Genomic DNA, 21,797 nt, shown 5'->3' with positions numbered 1-21,797 from the left:
AGCTGCCGTGACTTAGATTACCATAGTAACTAAAGTACCATAGTAACTAGTATATCTTGCAAAAGTGCAGATTCCAACCTTTGAAATACTTTGTATGGTTCAAGACTTACGGTCATTTGAAAACATCCTTGAACATCATAACGGCAGCTACAGTTTCCATCTTAAAGATCTAAAAAAATGATTTGGGAATGTCTGGCGGGCCAGATTGAAAAGCTTAACGGGCCGCATGTGGCCCCCGGGCCTTAATTTGCCCAGGTCTGGTCTATGTGGTATACTGAGTAAATACGGGGTGCTTCAAAAAGAATACGCTAAAATTATCTCTCGAGATTTCAAATATGAAAACCAATAGAGAACCTAGCTTGAACACATATGTTGGTTGCTAAGGTTATTCGATATTTCATGTAATCGATTGATTGATTGATTGAAACTTGTATTAGTAGATTGCACAGTACAGTACATATTCCGTACAATTGACCACTAAATGGTAACACCCGAATACGTTTTTCTACTTGTTTAAGTCGAGGTCCACTTAAATTGATTCATGATACAGATATATACTATCAGCATAATACAGTCATCACACAAGATAATCATCAGAGTATATATGTGATGGGACACAAGTAGGGGATTTTATTTTTTATGTTTCATTGCCATGCATGTCTTAGAGTGTTTTTATTGTTGTGGATTTTAATTGCATGTTTTATTGCTGTGGAAATTGATTGTACTTTTAATTGCATGTTTTTACACGTTGCGGACTTTGATTGTTTTTTTAATTGCATGTTTTTACACTTTGTGGACTTTGATTGTATTTTTAATTGCATGTTTTAACTCCTTGTGGACTTTGCTGGCATTTTAAGACGTTGCCCCTTTTAGTTTGTTGCCCCTGACAACCAAAGTGCCCAATCAAACGGCACCTTAAATTTACATTGAATTATTTGCTGGCAACGGTGGAACATCGACTTTATCTTTAACATAGAAACACAGAAAAGTCACACACAGTTAGGTATATAAGGATATGTCTATCAGTCTATTACAATGCTTTAGAACTGGATAGATACGTAATAATTTTGGCGTGTTTTTTTTATTCACCCTGTATAAATGCTCCGTCTAAAAAACAGATTACTGAACAATTTAAAATTAGATATTAGAAACCCTAAAATAAAAATCTTTAAAACCCTTAAACGATTTGGTATTACTAAAAATAAACCCCCCAAACATTGCAACTTCACACCGCTTAATAGTCGTCGATTTCTTTTTTTTTTTTTTTTTTTTTTTTTTTTTTTTTTTTACAGTTGTCATTATTATTGTCTACGTGTTTTTTTTAACTTTTCAACACCATGATATATTATTAATAGTTTATATTATCACATAAATCTATTTCAAAAAATGTATGTAGCTCAAAAAATGTTCTCGAGCAGAACCATGGTTTGGAGGAGTTAGTTCCCATGCGGACTGTTTTGATTGATGCACCATTACGGAGGTCGCCCACCACCAAAGAAAAGGTAACGCAAGTTCCCTCTTTGGGCATTTTATGGACAAGTTAGGAGCTCCTTAGCGATACACAATGAAACTTAAAGAGTTAGAAAGTTGCCTTCAGCAAGTGGATACATTTGAAGAGCCCAAAATCCTTCTAGAACAATACCCAACCAGCGCGCATATTGCTGGTGAGTACACGACGTCAGTTTACCTTTCTTGTGGGTGACGAGATGGACTTTGTTAAGTTAAGTTAAGTTAAGTTAAGTTAAGTTAAAGTAGCGATGATTGTCACACACACACACACACACTAGGTGTGTGAAATGTGTCCTCTGCATTTGACCCATCCCCTTGTTCACCCCCTGGGAGGTTAGGGGAGCAGTGAGCAGCAGCGGTGGCCGCGCCCGGGAATCATTGCTTTACACAATACTTTGTATGCTTTACACAATACTTTATTTGTATGCTTTACACAATACTTTGTTTGTATGCTTTACACCAGGCCTGGGCAATTATTTTTAGCCAAAGTTAGAGAAAAAAAATGTGTCTGGTGGCAGGTATATCTATTTTTAGGAACAAAACCTCACAATAATGTCTGCTTGAACGCTAAAATCGTTATAACACACCGCCTTAAAAAACAGAATTGAATTTTTAATTTATTTACTGAATGAGACACCCAGAATGTACATGAAAATAAAGAATGTGGGATTTACAATATTAACTATGAAGGATAAAACACTGAATATTGACAACATATTAACGTCACACCCCCTCTCCATCCACATATTTTACAATCAAGCGAAACGCAACAAAAATGCAACAAACACAGTGAAATATGAACACGAAGGGTAAAAATAAACCCACCTACAATGTGATATATGTGATATATCACTAAGCTTTAGAACTTTGTTGTAAAAATCTCCTTCCACGTCTGTCCCTGACACCCACATTTCAGGCTCTGGAAACACTCTGTGGAAACACTCCCCACCCACACTGCTTGGTGCCTCGTCTGAGCTGCTGTGACTTACATTACTATAGTAACTAATTAGATGACCATAGTAACTAATTAGATGACCATAGTAACTAATTAGATCAGTGGTCCCCAACCTTTTTGTAACCGCGGACCGGTCAACGCTTGAACATTTGTCCCACGGACCAGGGGGAGGGTATGTATTTATATTTTTTATTTTTTTGGTCATAAAAACATACAATCATGTGTGCTTACGGACTGTATCTCTGCAGACTGTATCGATATATATTGATATATAATCTAGGAACCAGAATATTAATAACAGAAAGAAACAACCCTTTTGTGCGAATGAGTGTGAATGGGGGAGGGAGGTCTTTTGGGTTGGTACACTAATTGTAAGAGTATATTTTGTTTATGTTGATTTAATAAAAAAAAAAAAAAATTTTTATTCTTTTTAATTTCTTGTGCGGACCGGTACCGGGCCCCGGCCCAGTGGTTGGGGACCACTGAATTAGATGACCATAGTAACTAATTAGATGACTATGTTACCATGAGTTGATTAACGTGGACCCCGACAAGTTGAAAAACTTATTTGTGTGTTACCATTTAGTGGTCAATTGTATGGAATATGTACTGTACTGTGCAATCTACTAATAAAAGTTTCAATCAATCAAACCATAGTAACTAGTATATCATGCAGATTCCAAGCATTGAAAGACTTAGTATAGTTGAAGACTTACGGTCATTAGAAAACATCACTGCACATCATAATGGCAGCGACACTTTACATCTTAAAGGCCTACAGAATTGCGATTTTCTTATTTAAATGGGGATAGCAGGTCCATTCTATGTGTCATACTTGATCATTTCGCGATATTGCCATATTTTTGCTGAAAGGATTTAGTAGAGAACATCGACGATAAAGTTCGCAACTTTTGGTCGCTGATAAAAAAGCCTTGCCTGTACCGGAAGTAGCAGACGATATGCGCGTGACGTCACAGGTTGTGGAGCTCCTCACATCCGCACATTGTTTACAATCATGGCCACCAGCAGCAAGAGCGATTTGGACTGAGAAAGCGACAATTTCCCCATTAATTTGAGCGAGGATGAAAGATTCGTGGATGAGGAAAGTGAGAGTGAAGGACTAGAGGGCAGTGGGAGCAATTCACATAGGGAAGATGCTGTGAGAGGCGGGTGGGACCTGATATTCAGCTGGGAATGACTAAAACAGTAAATAAACACAAGACATATATATACTCTATTAGCCACAACACAACCAGGCTTATATTTAATATGCCACAAATTAATCCTGCATAACAAACACCTCCCCCCTCCCGTCCATATAACCCGCCAATACAAGTCAAACACCTGCACAACACACTCAATCCCACAGCCCAAAGTACCGTTCACCTCCCCAAAGTTCATACAGCACATATATTTCCCTAAAGTCCCCAAAGTTACGTACGTGATATGCACATAGCGGCACGTACGTACGGGCAAGCGATCAAAAGTTTGGAAGCTGCGTACTCACGGTACCGCGTCTGCGTATCCAACTCAAAGTCCTCCTGGTAAGAGTCTCTGTTGTCCCAGTTCTCCACAGGCCAATGGTAAAGCTTGACTGTCATATTTCAGGAATGTAAACAATGAAATGCACAACAGTCAGGGGGTGCATTCTACGGCGGGGGTGCGTTATCCGGCACAACACCTGCCGCAATACACCGCTTCCCACCTACAGCTTTCTTCTTTGCTGTCTCCATTGTTCATTGAACAAATTGCAAAAGATTCACCAACACAGATGTCCAGAATACTGTGGAATTTTGCGATGAAAACAGACGACTTAATAGCTGGCCACCATGCTGTCCCAAAATGTCCTCTACAATCCGTGACGTCACGCGCCGACGTCATCATACCGAGACGTTTTCAGCAGGATATTTCGCGCAAAATTTAAAATTGCACTTTAGTAAGCATTTAGTGGCATGTGTTGCAATGTTAAGATTTTATCATTGATATATAAACTATCAGACTGCGTAGTCGGTAGTAGTGGGTTTCAGTAGGCCTTTAAACATCTAAAAAAATTATTCGGGAAAGTCCGGCGGGCCAGATTGAAAAGTTCAACGGGCCTTAATTTGCCCAGGTCTGCTTTACACAATTCTTTTTGTCTGCTTTACACAACACTTTGTTCCCACAGCATGCATGCTGTACACGATACACAACACATTTGATGACATCCAAGGTAAACTCGTAGCAGATCTGGGATGTGGCTGTGGAGTTCTCAGCATAGGAGCGGCGATGCTTGAAGCAGGGTGAGACTCCCCACATTCTTCTCTATTTCGCCATGATTTCAACCCCACGTGTCTTCTAAAGACTCTGCGTTGGCTTCGACGTTGACGACGATGCGCTGGACACGTTCAGAAGAAACGCGGAGGAATTTGAGGTTTCCAATGTTGATCTGGTCCAGTGTGACCTGTGTGCGGTGAGGGCAGAGGACTACAACAACACGTTTGACACTGTCATCATGAACCCACCTTTTGGAACTAAACACAACCAGGGTGAGTAGGAACGCATGCTTTATGCTTATCAGATTTTAATGTAGTTTGCATTTCCCATTAAATAGTAGACAGACTAACCCACGGGTCAGCAACCCAAAATGTTGAAAGTTAAAGTTAAAGTACCAATGATTGTCACACACACACTAGGTGTGGCAAAATTATCCTCTGCATATGACCTATCACCCTTGATCACCCCCTGGGAGGTGAGGAGAGCAGTGAGCAGCATCAGCGGTGGCCGCACCAGGTAATCATTTTTGGTGCTTTAACCCCCAATTTTAACCCTTGATGCTGAGTGCCAAGCAGGGAGGTAATGGCTCCCATTTTTATAGTCTTTGGTATGACTCGGCCGGGGTTTGAACTCACGACCTACCCATTTCAGGGCGGACACTCTAACCACTAGGCCACTGAGCAGTCGAAAGAGCCATATTGGACCAAAAATACCCAAAAAAAATCTGTCTGGAGCCTCCAACAAACAAAAGCCTTATATAAGTTTTATAATGAAGGCAACACATGTTGCAAGTGTCTATATTAGCCTACTATCAAAATAACTGTGTGTGAAATGGGACGGTATAGCTCGGTTGGTAGAGTGGCCGTACCAGCAACTTGAGGGTTGCAGTTTCGATCCCCGCTTCTGCCATTCTAGTCACTGCCGTTGTGTCCTTGGGCAAGACACTTTACCCACCTGCTCCCAGTGCCACCCACACTGGTTTAAATGTAACTTAGATATTGGGTTTCACTATGTAAAGCGCTTTGAGTCACTTGAGAAAAAGCGCTATATAAATGTAATTCACTTCACTTCACTTCACTTGAAATGTCGACAGTATTCTACACATTTTTACAACATTAGAAATATTAGGAAAACAGAGGCTTCTCAGAGGGTGAGATAACTCCTGGCATAGAATGGCCAAAGGTATAGATGTGTGTGTCCAAGTTAAAAGACACACACTGTCTTCTTCTAATGGATTTATTACAATCTTTGCAAGTTGGGTAAAGTTTGCTGTGGTCTGGAACAACATGGCACACAAACAACTATCAGAAATGCAGCCAATACTACATACACATGATGTGCAAAACTAAATCAAATACACAGAGGACATAAGTAAAGGAAATTAAATGATCTCAAATATAACTACAAATGATGCAATATGTACACACAGCTAGCCTAAATAGCATGTTAGCATCGATTAGCTTGCATTCATTGATTGATCAAATATCCATCAACAAAGCTCACCTTTGTGCATTCACGCACAGCATAAAACATTTGGTGGACAAAATGAGACAAGGAGTGTCATAAAACATGTCTTTCTGTGGGAGTATCGGAGAAAGTTGTACATGTAAACAAACTACGATGAGTTCAAGGATCGCTGAAATTAGTAGTACAAAACGGTGCTTGCCAAATACTGTCATCAGTGAAGCATGTTTAATACAAACAGTGGGATTTCTAACAATTAGGAAGGTTTGTGTCATGTTTGCTCTCCTACAGAAAATACATTAAAACAAAAAGTATATTTTTTTCTTCATCTTTTTCACACATCTCTGTCAGGGTCAGCCAAATCTAACATGTGGTGTAGGGATGTCCCGATCCGATATTTGGATCGGATCGACTGCCGATATTTGCCAAAAATTGCGTATCGGCAAGGCATGGGAAAATGCCGATCCAGTTTAAAAAAAAACTCCGGTCCGTGTTTTCCAACGCACCTATTTAAATAATACATTCCACTTTTCTGCTGCTCCGTAATTTCCGTTCTGCATTTTCCAGCACACCTTCAACACATCCACAATTCTCACGCAGTTGCCTTTAGCTGCTGGCATTACACGACAGGCTCTTCTCACTCTTTCCTGTGTCTCCCTCTCACAGACAGCGAGCGCACCTTCTTACACACGTCACATACTGTCACGTCATATACGTATACGTCCTCTCCCAGCAGAGAGGTAGCAGCATGGCTAACGTTAGCTGTGATGCTAGCGCAGCCGCTAAGGTGCGCGCCTGCTCAAGCGTCCTCTGCGCACGGCAAATCTATGCCACGCACAAAGTCAAATAAAAAAATAACCGCATAACAATTTTCGACACACGGACACGACAGAGACAACAGTTTTCGTCATCATTGTTCAAATATTGTCACGTCTGTCGAGACGCTTATCTCCATTCGGTGCCACACGTCCAGACTCCACACCATCAAAATGGCAAACATTTCCACATCAACACCGTATGAAAAAATTAGTGATTTTTTTAGTTGTGATTTCCTTCTCTGCATGAAAGTTTAAAAGTAGCATATATTAATGCAGTATGAAGAAGAATGTTTTAATGTAGACATGCAAGCTTGAAAGAACATTTTGCATTTGTACCCTATATTTTAACTTTAGATTTATTCTCATATCAAACTCTTTTGGCTGTCTTTTTGACACTTACCGGTACATCAGGCGCCCCCCTCCACACCCTGGATTATAAATAATGTAAATAATTCAATGTGATTATCTTGTGTGATGACTGTATTATGATGATAGTATATATCTGATAGTATATATCTGTATCATGAATCAATTTAAGTGGACCCCGTCTTAAACAAGTTGAAAAACTTATTCGGGTGTTACCATTTAGTGGTCAATTGTACGGAATATGTACTTCACTGTGCAACCTACTAATAAAAGTCTCAATCAATCAAAACACAGAATCATCATACTGCTGTGATTATATGCATCAAGTGTTCATTCAAGGCTAAGGCAAAATATCGAGAGATATATTGTGTATCGCAATATGGCCTTAAAATATCGCAATATTAAAAAAAAGGCCATATCGCCCAGCCCTAGTTCAATGATGCCATTTCTGTTTGTCATGTATAATTTTGTCTATTTTGTGTTTATCCTTGAATAAACAGGTCAGTTTCTTGTTACCAACCATTGTGTATTATTCAAACTCCCCTAATTCAGCTGGCTAGTTGTTATCAAGAGTACTAAAACATTTTTCAACATGATTCTGACAACTAAGTAGGCTAAATAACTTTAAACTTTAATACATGCTCGGATAGGCCAGTATCGGTCAGTATCGGTATTGGATCGGAAGTGCAAAAACCTGGATCGGGACATCCCTAATGTGGTGGTAACGTGGCATTGTGTCGTCTTATTTAGGTATGGACATGAAGTTCTTAAGAGCAGCTGTAACAATGGCAAAGACAGCTGTGTATTCACTACATAAAACATCCACACGTCAGGTAAGAACACAGAAAATTGTGAGCGTGTAAGGTTTTTAGGGATGTTCTATCAGAGTTTTTTTCTGCTGATACGATCACTCATGAGATTGGCCGATACTAATCACACTTATTAACCATAAATGTTTTTATTTATTTATGGTGAATGCTTTTGAGTTTAATATTAACACAATATTTAAATGAGTTCCTTATTAGACCCTTACTCCTTTCCTCTTAGTGCAGCGATGTCAAACTGGTTTTCATCGAGGGCCACGTCACAAATATATAAGGCAGCCAATCAGAAGACCGCTTGTAACAACTAATATGATTTTTTTCCCCCATGCATCTGAATATTACATTTTTTTTCCATACACTGTATAAAAAAATACTGTAGATTTTACAGTAAAAAACTGACAGTCACCAGAATTTTAATGTAAATATACTTTCTTTTTTTTTTTTAAGAAAGTAATACAGTAAATGGAAAACAGTAAAGCTGTTTTTTTTACTGTAAATTATAGTGTTTTTTTTTACAATATAGTGTAAATAGAAAAAGTACCACAGTATTTTTTTTATTTTGGCAACTGATCTGCCACTTTTTTACTTTAATTCCATTTACAGTAAGACAGATTGTACAGTAAAAAACTGGCAGCTCAGTTGACAGAATTTTACTGTAAAAAATAAAGTACCGGTAGTAGTTTTACAGTTACCGTATATGCTATTAAAGCCACCGTAAATTTTAATATATATATATATATATATATATATATATATATATATAAATGATAAATGGGTTGTACTTGTATAGCGCTTTTCTACTTTCAAGGTACTCAAAGCGCTTTGACACTACTTCCACATTTACCCATTCACACACACATTCACACACTGATGGAGGGAGCTGCCATGCAAGGCGCTAACCAGCACCCATCAGGAGCAAGGTTGAAGTGTCTTGCTCAGGACACAACGGACATGACAAGGTTGGTACTAGGTGGGGATTGAACCAGGTACCCTCGGGTTGCGCACGGCCACTGCGCCACGCCGTCCCCAATATATATATTGTTGTCTGTCTATCTGTGTTGGCCCTGCGATGAGGTTGCGACTTGTCCGGGTGTACTCCGCCTTCCGCCCGATTGTAGCTGAGATAGGCTCCCGCGACCCCAAAAAGGAAATAAGCGGTAGAAAATGGATATATATATATATATATATATATATATATATATATATATATATATATATATATATATATATATATATATATATATATATATATATATATGTTGTACTATTATATATATATAATAGTACAATTTAATTGATAATTTGCTTTGAAATCACAAGTCAAACAAGTATTTGTATTTTGAAAAAAAATTGTTTGGAAAGTATAATAATTGTTGCAATTTTGGATAATATTACAGTTGACAAGGTCTGCAATTTAATGCATTACCATACCTGCCAACTTTTGAAATCAGAAAAACCTAGTAGCCAGGGTCCAGGGGCCGCAGGCCCCGGTAGGTCCAGGACAAAGTCCTGGTGGGGGGTTCAGGTTCGCCCCCTGACCCAAAATGATTATTAGCATTCAGACAGGTTAAAATGTTGCTAAAACCATCACTTTTCTATCAGTCACAGTGACTTTTCAAAACAAAAATATTACAGCAAAAATCATATGGGTTGATTGACATGTTTATTCTGTAAGCTAACTTCAATAGTTTGAAATTATTTTGACAGTTAATGCCAGTTATCCTGTCAACCTTTCACAAGACTTCAATTTGTTAATTGAAAGTATAAACAGTATAAACACTTTTTACAGTAAACAAATTGTAAAACAGTACTAAACAATTCCATAAAAAAAAAAAATTGGTGTCATTAACTTTCTGTCCAAGCTTGTATAATCTACTGCCTTGTTCAATTGTAAAAACTATTCTGTGCCTAAAATTCACATTTCTATCACAATTATCATACTGTAAACATGGTAAGCTAACCTTCATTAAAATTAATAGTCCTGTCAATTGCATGGAATTACAATTCAAATGTAGTTTTTTTGTAAGCCTTTCAAAAGAATTCAAAATATGAAAAATTAATGAAAATTAATTTAAGCCATCAGACACTTGAAAAGTGGCACATCACATCTCTAATGTAATCATTTTAACTTTTCAACAGAAATAGCACTGCAAAAATATTAAGGACATACTTCTGTATTTTGGTAGTTATGCTGTCAACATTTAACAAGATTTCTTCAACTTGGACTTGAAAGCATAAATAGTATAAACACTTTTAACAGTATAACAGTACTAAACAATTCCAATAGATAACATTGGTGTCATTACCTTTTTGTGGCTAAAATCCGAAAAACGTTGAAAGTTTTCCACTTGTATCGCTAGCAAGGGCATTAGACTTGTGTTTTTTTTGTCCCAACGTGGTCTTTTACATCGCTAATTCCTCCGTGTCCGATCGAAAAATCTTGTCTGCACAAGGTGCAATTCGCGTAGTTTTCACCCTTTTTGGAACAGATAATTATTCCCGGATAGGCTTTTGAATATTCTTCACAGAATGACTGCAGTTTTCTTTTCGGTTTAAGACTCGTTTGCGATTTTTCTCCGGCTGATTCCATGATCGTTCGCTCGTTTGGAAACAATGGCAACAGGTGCCTCATGCTTGGCAGCGGTGCTATAAATAGCCTCGCGCATGGCATTCGGAATGGCTCGATAGGAAGTTACGGGAAGCAGTGTCGATTGTCATTGTTGTTACGCGATTTTGTGAATAAAACTTAAAAAAAAAAAAAAAAAAATTTTAATTAATGAAAAACCGTATTTTTAATCACTGCAAACGTAACCCGGAATAGGTTGATGAAAACCGTACTAATTACGGGAAAACCGGAGTAGTTGGCAGGTATGCATTAAATTAATTTGAAAAAAAAGCATTTAATAGGAAAATATAAGGTACTTTACTGACAAAAAAAAATTCAGGTCTCCGCGGGCCACATACAATGATGTGGCAGACCAGTTCTGGCCCCTGGGCCTTGAGTTTGACACCAGTGTCTTAGTGTAAAATGTTCCGCCTTCTACTCCAATGATACTTAAGTTACTAACATATGTAACTTAGAGCAGTGATCCTCAAACTGTGGTACGCCAAAGAAGTCTGTAAATATGTTCTGTACATCGAGTATCATTGTTTGTGCTTTGGCCCAACAGATTAAATATGCTCAATTTAAACGTCTGCCTTGTGTTTAATGAATACTTAGGACTACTACACTGTTTTTTTATTGTTGATCTTTATGGTGGTACTTGGAGAGCCAAGTGTTTTCTGAGGTTGTACAAGGTGAAACAAGTTTAACAAGCACTGACTTTTAGAGGAGTGGCTCCACACTATTGAAACACATAATTAGGTTCATTCAGCATTTATGATCAGCAATCACATACTTTTTCACAAAATTCATCCAATCGATTGGCACATCCTTAATTATCACCACAGCTGTCTGAATGCAACTCAGAAGGTTAAGGATTCTGCTTAATTTGTCCACATTTCAAAAAATTTATTCCCGTAATGGAATGTCACCATCAATATTAATGAAAGTGCAAAAAATGACCCGTTTATACTGAGAATGAAAAATCAACCATCATTCTAGACAACAAAGCATAATGGGAAGGCCATTTGTGCTGCCCCCATGGCTATTTTAACATCTTTGCCTTGTTTTTGGTATTATGAATGTTGACTTATTCTAGTTGCTTTGCAGGAAATTTATTGGAGAGCAGCAAACATCTGACCGATCTATTTACTTACTTCTATTGTGAATTCAATTCCAGCACATACAAAAGAAGGCAAATGACTGGGGAATGAAGATGGAAGTGATTGCAGGTATAAAAAAAATGCTAACAGAAGACAACCTGTTGAGTGACTTCCCTTTTTTGTCTAAACAGAACTGAGATACGACCTGCCAGCATCTTATAAATTCCACAAAAAGAAATCGGTGAGTTTATGGCCAGCTGCTCCAACAGACACATTCAAACTGTTCATTTGTTGGGCATGATTTATTTGCAATTCACACTTAAAACGTAAAAAATAAGCAATTATTTAATGTAGAGAGTCTACAGGAAAATATAGACAAACAGAATCTTGTTTGTCACACAACTAAAATGTTTGATTGAAATCAAATTACCATCAAAAAGCAGAAAGATGGTTTTAAGAGAAACATAGGTGCTTATGGCAAGAGTTTGAAAGGACTTAAGAAGTAGACAAAAGTGACACCAAACTGTTCTCTAGGTTGACATCCAGGTGGACTTCCTACGGTTCTCCAAAGCCTGAAGTGTCTTATCGGGACTTTTGTTTGCCTTTGTATAGAATAAATGTTTTGTCCAAAAGAAATATTGACTGCTTTCTTGTCTCTTACTAAGATCCATTTTCAGTTTTGGCCACTTTTGCTGCAGGACCATCAGCATCTTCAAGTTCTCTCTTGGGGGGCACTGGGGTTGGGGCTGAGAGGAAAGCAGCAACTTAGCATTGTTGTATGTAATATCAAAACATATGAGTTATGTTTACCATCTTCATCGTCGCTGTCAAATTTGGTCTTTTTTCCCTGGTAGCCTTGACTTCTGCCTTGATCTCTGCCACCTTTTCCCTTTCGAAATCCTCTTCCTCGCCCGCCAAATTTTCCTCTGCCTCCTTTTGAGGGAGAAAAGATTAACTTAAAAGTACTGATCAAGCTTCTTTGAGAAAAGGTGCTTACCTTTTCCTCTGCTTCGGTTGAAAGAATCTTGTTGTGCTTCAACAATCTTCTTCAGGACCTCCTTCTCCTCCTCTCCTTCAAGCAGCTGCCATGTAACTATGTTGTCCTTAACTTTCAGCTCCCCGTCATTCGCCTCTTTGGCTTTCTCAAATGCCTCCTTTGCATTTTTGTCAAATAGAAGGGTGCCCTTGGTAGAAGCCAAAACAAGTCTGATGAACAAATTTCTTCTTCAAGTATGAAGCTTGAGAAAAAGAAGCGCTGTAGTTATTTACCTCTTTGGCCCCTCTTGTAAAATCAACCCACTTGATTCGTCCGTGCCCTGAGAACAGTTCATGGAAGTCCTCTCTGGAAACATCTTGTAGCTCTCCAGAGAACTTTAATAAGGAACCCGAATGTTCTTCCAAGAGCACACTCTGTCAAATAAATCCTTAGCATGAAGTAGTTATCCTATCAATAATGCTTAGTCGGCATCATACCATATCCTTCTCCTCCACATTTTTCTGATGCTGCTCTTTATCCCTAAAGGAGATCATAAGATGGTTTGTAGTGTGGTTTAAAATTGGAAAATGTTCTGTAGATGTGTTATTTTGCATTTGTACTCACTGTTTTACTTTTGCTTTTGTTTCAGCTTTGTGTTGTTTTCTTTCCTCTGCTTTCTTTGCATGGTAGTCTCCTCTGAAAACAAAAATGTTTCTTTATGCGTGCCATAATTACTCTTATCAAATGCATCTACATCCAGTTAGGTAACATAGCGGGGGGTAAGCTTGTACAAATACAGTACAGGCCAAATGTTTGGATACACCTCATTTCTTTTTTTCATGACTATTTACATTGTAGATTGTCACATCAAAACTATCAATGAACACATGTGGAGTTATGTACTTAACAAAAAAAGGTGAAATAACTGATAACATGTTTTATATTGTTGTTTCTTCAAAATAGCCACCCTTTGCTCTGATTACTGCTTTGCACAATCTTGGCATTCTCTTGAGCTTCAAGAGGGAGTCACCTGATAGAGTTTTCACTTCACAGGTGTAATAGCTTTGATGTGACAATCTACAATGTAAATAGTCATGAAAATAAAGAAAACTCATTGAATGAGGAGGTGTCCCCAAACTTTTGGCCTGTACTGTATGTTCTTTCTAGACCCTGGCTCTACCCATACCTACGGTCTCAAAACCTTTTAATAGGGTAAAAAACATGCAAAAACAAGATTGTATGTGTATGTGGATGTCATTGTTTTGTTTTTCAAGTGGGTGACTATAAAATACACATGCAAAAATCCTAATTTCTCCATTGCAGATAGTGACACAATTAAGTATTTTAAAATATGTTTAATGCTACTCAAAAATGAAATAAAACAGCATGTATTTTTTACTGTAATCAGTTTACATTTGATTAATCTCACAGTTAGGACAGTGGCCTGTGTTTGTATGATTTGGTATTTGACTAAAATGTTCATCAAAATCTTGCCCTGGTTTTCGTATGCTATTTTTGGTTATCATACATCCAAACATTGTGCATAACAAAGTAATCTGTTTTCATGCGTATCAACGCAGAATCAAGTGTCCAAACAAAGAATCCGACATGAGTACGACTGCAAAATAAACCACTGTGGAGCCACAGACTAGCACTTTGATAAGGTGAGAAACACTAGTGTATGCAAAGTGAAAGAATGCAAAGTAGCTCACTGCTCTCTGTGCATTGCCATCTTAGCCAACAAAAGTCTTCAGTAAAGTTAATTTAAATGGTCATTTAGACATTTAACAGCTTTCTCTATGGAAAACTAAAACATTTTAAAAAAATGAGTTTTGTATTATTTTGGTGTCGGAAACTGATCACTCGAATTTACATTATGGGAAAAAATTATTTTGGAACCTTTTGTTTGATACACGCAATGACCGCATGCAGTCAGAGGTCAGCTATTAACAAGAGTCACTGAGTGGAGTGATGGTGTTTACATACCACCATCAACAAAACAGTCCATATGATGGAACATGCCAGTAATACCTACCTTGATAACACCAGCATCTCATTATCTTTGAAGGATTTTATATCCGTGCGTTCAAGGAACTTCTTGGATGACTCTTCGGAATCAAAACAGATGAACACTGATCCCTGCCAAAATAAGATTTTGAGATGATATCAAGCTCAGAATGATGTGAACAGATCCTACATGTATTAGTAAATGCTTTACTACCTTGAACTGCCTCTCCATGTCTCTCCTCATTTGGACATTTTCTATGTTGCCTTTTCCATTCAACCACTCCTGGATCTCATCGAGGGTCGTTGGCAAGGGAAAACCTTTCTGAAGAAGAAAAATAAATGATTGTCCAGTGAAATGCTGGGTGAGTGAGACCCATCCCAGCCGACATTGGGAGAAAGGTACACCCTAGACTGCTCGCTAGTCAATCACAAGACATACAGTAGCAGGGTTTTCCCCTAAACTGCCAAGGTGTGTATGTGTGGGTGGGGGGGTATTTGTTCTGTTGTGTTTATGTTGTGTTACGGTGCGGATGTACTCCCGAAATGTGTTTGTCATTCTTGTTTGGTGTGGATTCACAGTGTGGCGTATATTTCTAACAGTGTTAAAGTTATTTATATGGCCACCCTCAGTGTAACGTGTATCGCTGTTGATCAAGTATGCGTTGCATTCACGTGTGTGTGCATACAGAAGCCGCACATATCTTGTGACTGGGCCGGCGCGCTGTTAGAATGGATGAAAAGCGGACGTGACGACAGCTCGTAGAGGACGTTAAAGGCAGGGCCTTTAATGCACGCCCCCAAGACTGTGGTCCGGGTGGACTACGAAATATAATGACTGATGAACACCTTCGTTCGATAATGAAGGTTGCCTCAGCTCAAAGCCTGAGCCCCGACATTAATGAACTAGCATCCAAGAAAAGATGCCAGGTATCTGGCTTGGGCACATCAGATTAGATCAGTGTGTTGCAAACTGAGCAGTTTAAAGTCCTGAATGGTTGGTTTATTCATTTTTATTTTATTTTCAAATTTATTAGCCTGTGGAAAAAGTTAATGTTGATATTTACCTCAGAAGGCTGCAAATAGAAAAGAGGAATTACATTTGTATTTAAATTATATTTGATATGCCATTGATATTTTAGAATTATTATTATTTGAAACTCGATTTTGCATGTCACTATAAAGTTATATAAGCCTTGCTTGTTCAATATTCAATGCAAAACTTGTTTGGGTCCCTATTACAAGGTTAATTTGTTCAACCTTGGCCCGCGGCTTTGTTCAGTTTTAAATTTTGGCCCACTCTGTATTTGAGTTTGACACCCCTGCTTTAGCCATATTTTCAATTGTCACTGCTTTTTGTACAAGGTACTTTGTTGGGATTTTTCCAAGTGTTTACAGACTTAATGACTTATTTTGAAATTAAAAACTAGCATCTTCTTCTGGTGGTGTTGTAGAATGTACTCATGTTTAGAGACTATTCTCTCCATATCCCTGTCCAAAGAAGCTGAAGCGAGCATGACGTCACAACTGCTTAGCACGATTGCTCGAGTTGGACTTTTCTCTTTTTAAAAGCCGCCACTGTCCTTTTAATATTTGTACATTTTGAAGATGACTGTCCGCACGGGTATATCTCCAATATAAATAAAAACCACGTCCACATCAGACATGCTGACAACGCTCCAGATAGTGGCGTGCGTTTTGATTACATCCGGTTTCAGTAGCGCGATTTTTGGTGATCAGTCTTTTTTTCGGTTGACAAGTTTTCAGTACATCACTTGTCAACAGTGCGCAAATAGGTTTTATTTTTATATATATATATATATATATATATATATATATATATATCTAGTCATACTGTAACGACCAGCTAATGTTAATGTATGTGTGGTTTGTATTGGATGTCAGTTTTTCCCATAGTCACAAACACACCGTCCATGCCTTAAATTTGATTGGCAGAGAATGAGGAAGTGTTGTGTGTCGGGGGAAGCGAAGACTCAAGACAAAATTGTTTTAATGGGAGGTAAAACCTGTTGGAATTGTTGTCCATAAGGTTGGTAATTAAAGTTAAAAATAGCGTCGGATTTTTGTGTGATTTTTTTCTGGGTGCTACAATATATATATCACTTTAATTCGTTTTATTTTTTACTTATTTACAAGGTGTGGCAGTAATAAAAATGCTGTGGCGGTGCGCCACATTCAATTACATTAAGGAGAAACCCTGAGTATATAAAGCAAACATTTACACCTGTTGACAATCAATGTTATGGGAATGTGGGCGCAACAAAAACAAAGTACCTATTTCCAGCATAAGTTGGAGGGAAATGACTTTCATATTACTTTCACAAAAAACAGACAATTTAACAATTCATAAACTTACAATGTACACTGATTTGTGTTTGACAGTATCTTTGTACTCGTCGGTCAGCTCAGGTAAAGGTTTTTCTTGGGTCCTCCTTATTTTGGTCTTGTCCTCGCTGATTTCCAAGAGGCCAGTGGTAGATTTCTTGAGAGCGGAAATGATGACATCGGCATCTGAGGTAATAGATTTTAGCCTGGGAAGGAATTATGAAGAATTTGATGAGTCCATTTGGGTTTTAACATTCATATAAAACTATTAATTACAGATGGCCCATTACTACTTTTTAATGTCCGATTTAGCCACGTTGCATATGCCAATCTGAAGTGAAGTGAATTATATGTGTATACATATAGCGCTTTTCTTTAGAGACTCAAAGCGCTTTAGATAGTGAAACCCATTATCTACATCTTCAAGCAACATTTAAACTGGGAGCAGGTGGGTAAAATGTCTTGATCAAGGGCACAACGGCAGTGACTAGGATGGCATAAGCGGGGATTGAACCTGGAACCCTCAAGTTGCTGGCATGGCCGCTCTACCAACTAACCTACCGTATTTTCCGCACTATAAGGCGCACCGGATTATTAGCCGCACCTTCTATGAATTACATATTTCATAATTTTGTCCACCAATAAGCCGCCCCGGACTAAAAGCCGCGCCTACGCTGCGCTAAAGTGAATGTCAAAAAAACGCTGCGCTAAAGTGAATGTCAAAAAAACAGTCAGATAGTTCAGTCAAACTTTAATAATATATTGAAAACCAGCGTTCTAACAACTCTGTCCCAAAATGTACGCAAATGTGCAATCACAAACATAGTAAAATTCAAAATGGTGTAGAACAATAGCAACATAATGTTGCTTTAACGTTAATGTCACAACACACAAAATAAACATAGCGCTCACCTTCTGAAGTTATTCTTCATTCGTAAATCCTTCGAATTCTTCGTCTTCGGTGTCCGAATTGAAAAGTTGGGCGAATACGGGATCCAAAATGGCCGGTTCCGTCTCGTAGAAGTCATCGGGAGTCAGTGTCGCTGTTGTTCTGTGAATCCTGCCTTCCGGAAAGCTCGGACCACAGTTGTGACCGAAATATCTGCCCAAGCATTTACGATCCACTGGCAAATGTTTGCGTATGTCGTCCGAGGCTGTCTGCCCGTCTTAGTGAAGGTGTGTTCGCCTTCGGAGCTGTGTGAAAAAAGCCACCCGGCCTCTTCGCGTAAACTTCCCTTAACCACTCGCTCATCTTTTCTTCATCCATCCATCCCTTCGAGTTAGCTTTTATGATGACGCCGGCTGGAAAGGTCTCTTTTGGCAAGGTCTTCCTTTTGAATATCACCATGAGTGGAAGTTAGCATGGCAAGCTAGAACCACAGTGAAGGATGACTTCATTCCCTGTGGTGCGAATATTCACCGTACGTGCTCCCGTTCCACAGTGCGGTTCACAGGAATATCAGTTGCTGTGAAATACGGTAGTAATCCGTGTGCGGATGGAGAGATTGCGTCTTTTTATGAACCGGATCGCTTATTAGGAGCCATTTTGTGGTCTTTACAGATGTAAACAGGAAATGAAACGTACGGTGATATCCGCGCGTTTTTTCTTCTTCTTCCGGGGGCGGGTGAAGCGCTTCCTTTTCTATGGGGGCGGGTGAAGCGCTTCCTGTTCTATGGGGGCGGGTGCTTTCCTTGGCGGTTGCTTGCGTAGAAGAAGAAGCGCTTCCTGTTCTACCGGGAAAAAAGATGGCGGCTGTTTACCGAAGTTGCGAGACCGAAACTTTATGAAAATGAATCGTAATAAAGCGCACCGGGTTATTAGGCGCACTGTCAGCTTTTGAGAAAAATTGTGGTTTTTAGGTGCGCCTTATAGTGCGGAAAATACGGTACACCGCCCCCGATCTAATGAATCGTTTCACCTTTTTTGTATGCATGTACTTCATCACTAAAAAAGCAGCATGTTTAAACTGTGCTACAATTATTCTTCTACACTGAAGAAAGGAATTAAATTACAACATGACTCAAGGTATGCAATACTGCTGTTGCTTCTTTTTATTTACCGGTAAATCTAAAAAAGTACTGCCTTTAACTGCAATGTTTTAGTCAACAGACCCTTAACCCTTCAAAGATAAAAAAAATAAATAAGGTAAAACGATATAAAATGATAAATACAGTATGAGTCTCACACCTATTAATTAATAAATGACGGTTTTTCTGTAATTAAAAAATTTAACGGTATTACTGTCGGGAATTATCGCAAATTATAATTATACTGTTACATCCCTCGTCCATTAACTAGTAAAAAGTCAAGAGCGGTCATGGCATGTTCTTGCCGCAAATGTTGGTCAAATTTTCGGGCATTACAGCAAATGACGAGGGCGGTCGCGGCAAATGCCGCGGTTAAATTTGAGCGCTGTATACCTCTCGATTCACAAGCAACAATCCGATGCATCTAAGAAAGGGCTGCAACAATTAGTCGACAATAAAATCTCACAATAAAATTTGTCAACAATGTTGTCTGTGTTGGCCCTGCGATGAGGTGGTGACTTGTCCAGGGTGTACCCCGCCTTCCGCACGAATGCAGCTGAGATAGGCTCCAGCACCCCCCGGGACCCGAAAGGGATAAGCGGTAGAAAATGGGTAGCTGGATGGACAATGGTCGTGATGTCATCACTCGTGTTTTTCTGACCGGGAGTGGGTCACTTGCAAACATTGCCAGTGATAACATGTTAAGTGTGAGGATATTTTCTCTTATTCTTGTCAAAAACAGGAATATTTTTGCTCATTTTGCAAGGCAGACCTTGTTTTTATGGCAGTACATCTGTGATACGCCAGCATTTAAAGCGGAGACATTTGGAGGGAGGATGCGGACAGTAAGTACGGTTGCCTTACTAGCTAGCTAACAAGAGTAAGATGAAGTCGTGTGAAAAATAACTATAATTGTAGCCAAAATCAGCCAGTTAAACTTAGTCTACATCAATTCAATGACAGCATCAATTTGCAATGCCGTAAATAAAGGCACTTTAACAAACGCAAATCCCACAGAGGTACAGACAGGCACCAATGCGGAGGTATCATAAGATTAAACACACAATCTATTAAATAGCCAACATTTGAGGAATTAATAAAATATATAATTCTACACATTGAGTAGAATAGTGCTAAAACTGTCAGGAGTTCATCAATAGTTAATATACCGGTACCAGTCTGCAGCTTTTTAAACATCACTAAATGCTTTTCTTTTTGAGGAAGTTAGATTTTGTGTTTTGTTTGTTTTTATTGCTGCTATTTTAACTTTAATACATAAACAAGGTTAATTGTTTTCTTTAATCACTCTGCCTTTCCATTCCTTTTAAATGGACAACATTTTATCAGTCATTTTACTTTTTGTAACAGCTGAATGAGCAGCACGGTGACAATATAAATAAATATTTATGAATAAATTAGTCATCTTTGTTGTTCGTAAGCACATGCCTAAAATAACTTAAGATGCATTTTGAAGTAGATGGAAAAATTAAAGCCATTAAATATGTACGCTTCATTATCTGATTAGTCGACTAATTGTCTACCAAAATAATCGTTAGTTGCAGCCCTAATTTAAGATACCTCTTCATCAATTGAGTTTGAGTTTATTTGGAGCATGCATACAACATGATACATCACAATTTCAAGTTTCTTTTTCAACATGTTCGAAAAGGAGTAGGAAGAAGCAGAGCTTATTTAATGCTACACCTTTTCTTTTACATAACAGTTGTTAAAACTTTTGTTCACCTCCTGTTCTCAATTTATTCACAATATACTCTGTAAGTAATCACAATAAAAATAAATAAATAATACTCAGTGAAGTAAATTACATTTCATATGTTGAGATGAGTAAGATTATCTTGAAAATTAAGGGAAGATTATTTTGAAAAAGTTAACGGATGGATGGATGAAATAAATTCAGAATGTTTATCTTCTTCTTTGTACTTTGTAAACACTTTAAAGTTTGAAGAGTTTCTTGAAGTGGATCATATTAGTACATTGTTTGATGCTTTACTTAATCCATTCCATCATTTAATTCCACATACTGATATACTGAAGGTCTTAAGTGTTGTTCTCTAAGATTATATTTCTCCTCTTTTGTTAAAAAAATGGTTGTATATTCTTGGCTAGCAGGTTATAGTTTGCATTGTGTATAATTTTAGTTGTTTGCAAATTCACTATGTCGTGGAATTTCAGTATTTTTGATTCAATAAATAAAGGGTTGGAGAATAGATATAATTGACATCCTGATCACGATACAAATATCTAGTAGACGCTGATTCAATGTTGACGTTTCAAATTAGTTGTAAGAATAGTCTTGCTTCCAGTGTATTTGAAAGCAGCATGGCTGTTTTAACAAAATCCAAAGTGTTGCTGAACCTTAGATTTTAAGTGTGGAGGTGAATATGTTTTGGCTAAATCATGCTTGCTTTGTTGTTCCACATGCGGGCCGACCCACAATGCTCGTCTTGTTGACTATAGGGAAGAAGAACACAATTTGAGTGATTATTTGCTTTGTTTTTTTTAAAGACATCAAAATCGAATTTTCACCT

At 38.2% G+C, this 21,797-nt stretch overlaps 2 protein-coding genes across 4 annotated transcripts in view; one reads left to right on the top strand and one right to left on the bottom strand.

The window, feature by feature from the left end:
• Positions 1–1,420: 1,420 nt before the first annotated feature.
• On the top strand, positions 1,421–12,530 carry mettl5 (methyltransferase 5, N6-adenosine). Of its 3 annotated transcripts, none has more exons than XM_061971652.1 (7): positions 1,421–1,502; positions 4,629–4,743; positions 4,805–4,989; positions 8,116–8,198; positions 11,972–12,023; positions 12,086–12,135; positions 12,429–12,530. In XM_061971652.1, the coding sequence occupies exons 2-7, from the start codon at positions 4,634–4,636 to the stop codon at positions 12,468–12,470; spliced, it is 522 nt and encodes a 173-aa protein (XP_061827636.1). In that variant the 5' UTR covers positions 1,421–1,502; positions 4,629–4,633; the 3' UTR covers positions 12,471–12,530. The 3 variants fall into 3 exon arrangements, with proteins under 3 accessions (XP_061827636.1, XP_061827635.1, XP_061827634.1); XM_061971651.2 differs by having other exon boundaries at positions 1,451–1,664; positions 11,972–12,019; XM_061971650.2 differs by having other exon boundaries at positions 1,451–1,664.
• ssb (small RNA binding exonuclease protection factor La) overlaps positions 12,178–21,797 on the bottom strand; it is a 23,702-nt gene continuing 14,082 nt past the window's right edge. The window contains exons 4-12 of the mRNA XM_061971649.2: positions 17,252–17,426; positions 15,092–15,199; positions 14,906–15,009; positions 13,495–13,566; positions 13,368–13,410; positions 13,164–13,304; positions 12,892–13,078; positions 12,705–12,827; positions 12,178–12,640 (exon numbers count right to left, since the gene is read on the bottom strand). Of these exons, the coding sequence (XP_061827633.1) occupies positions 12,555–12,640; positions 12,705–12,827; positions 12,892–13,078; positions 13,164–13,304; positions 13,368–13,410; positions 13,495–13,566; positions 14,906–15,009; positions 15,092–15,199; positions 17,252–17,426 (1,039 nt within the window). The 3' untranslated portion in view covers positions 12,178–12,554. The remainder of the gene's footprint in view (positions 12,641–12,704; positions 12,828–12,891; positions 13,079–13,163; positions 13,305–13,367; positions 13,411–13,494; positions 13,567–14,905; positions 15,010–15,091; positions 15,200–17,251; positions 17,427–21,797) is intronic.

Source organism: Nerophis lumbriciformis, linkage group LG13 (genome assembly GCF_033978685.3).
Source record: "Nerophis lumbriciformis linkage group LG13, RoL_Nlum_v2.1, whole genome shotgun sequence".
NCBI classification, from domain to species: domain Eukaryota; kingdom Metazoa; phylum Chordata; class Actinopteri; order Syngnathiformes; family Syngnathidae; genus Nerophis; species Nerophis lumbriciformis.
This window is presented reverse-complemented; position numbering and strand designations above follow the sequence as displayed.

Coding starts and splice junctions, on each gene's coding strand:
- mettl5 (XM_061971650.2), top strand. CDS start 1,565: ATGAAACTTAAAGAGTTAGAAAGTTGCCTTCAGCAAGTGGATACATTT. Junction 1,665..4,628: donor AACCAGCGCGCATATTGCTG/GTGAGTACACGA, acceptor TTGTTCCCACAG/CATGCATGCTGTACACGATA. Junction 12,136..12,428: donor AATTCCACAAAAAGAAATCG/GTGAGTTTATGG, acceptor ACTGTTCTCTAG/GTTGACATCCAGGTGGACTT.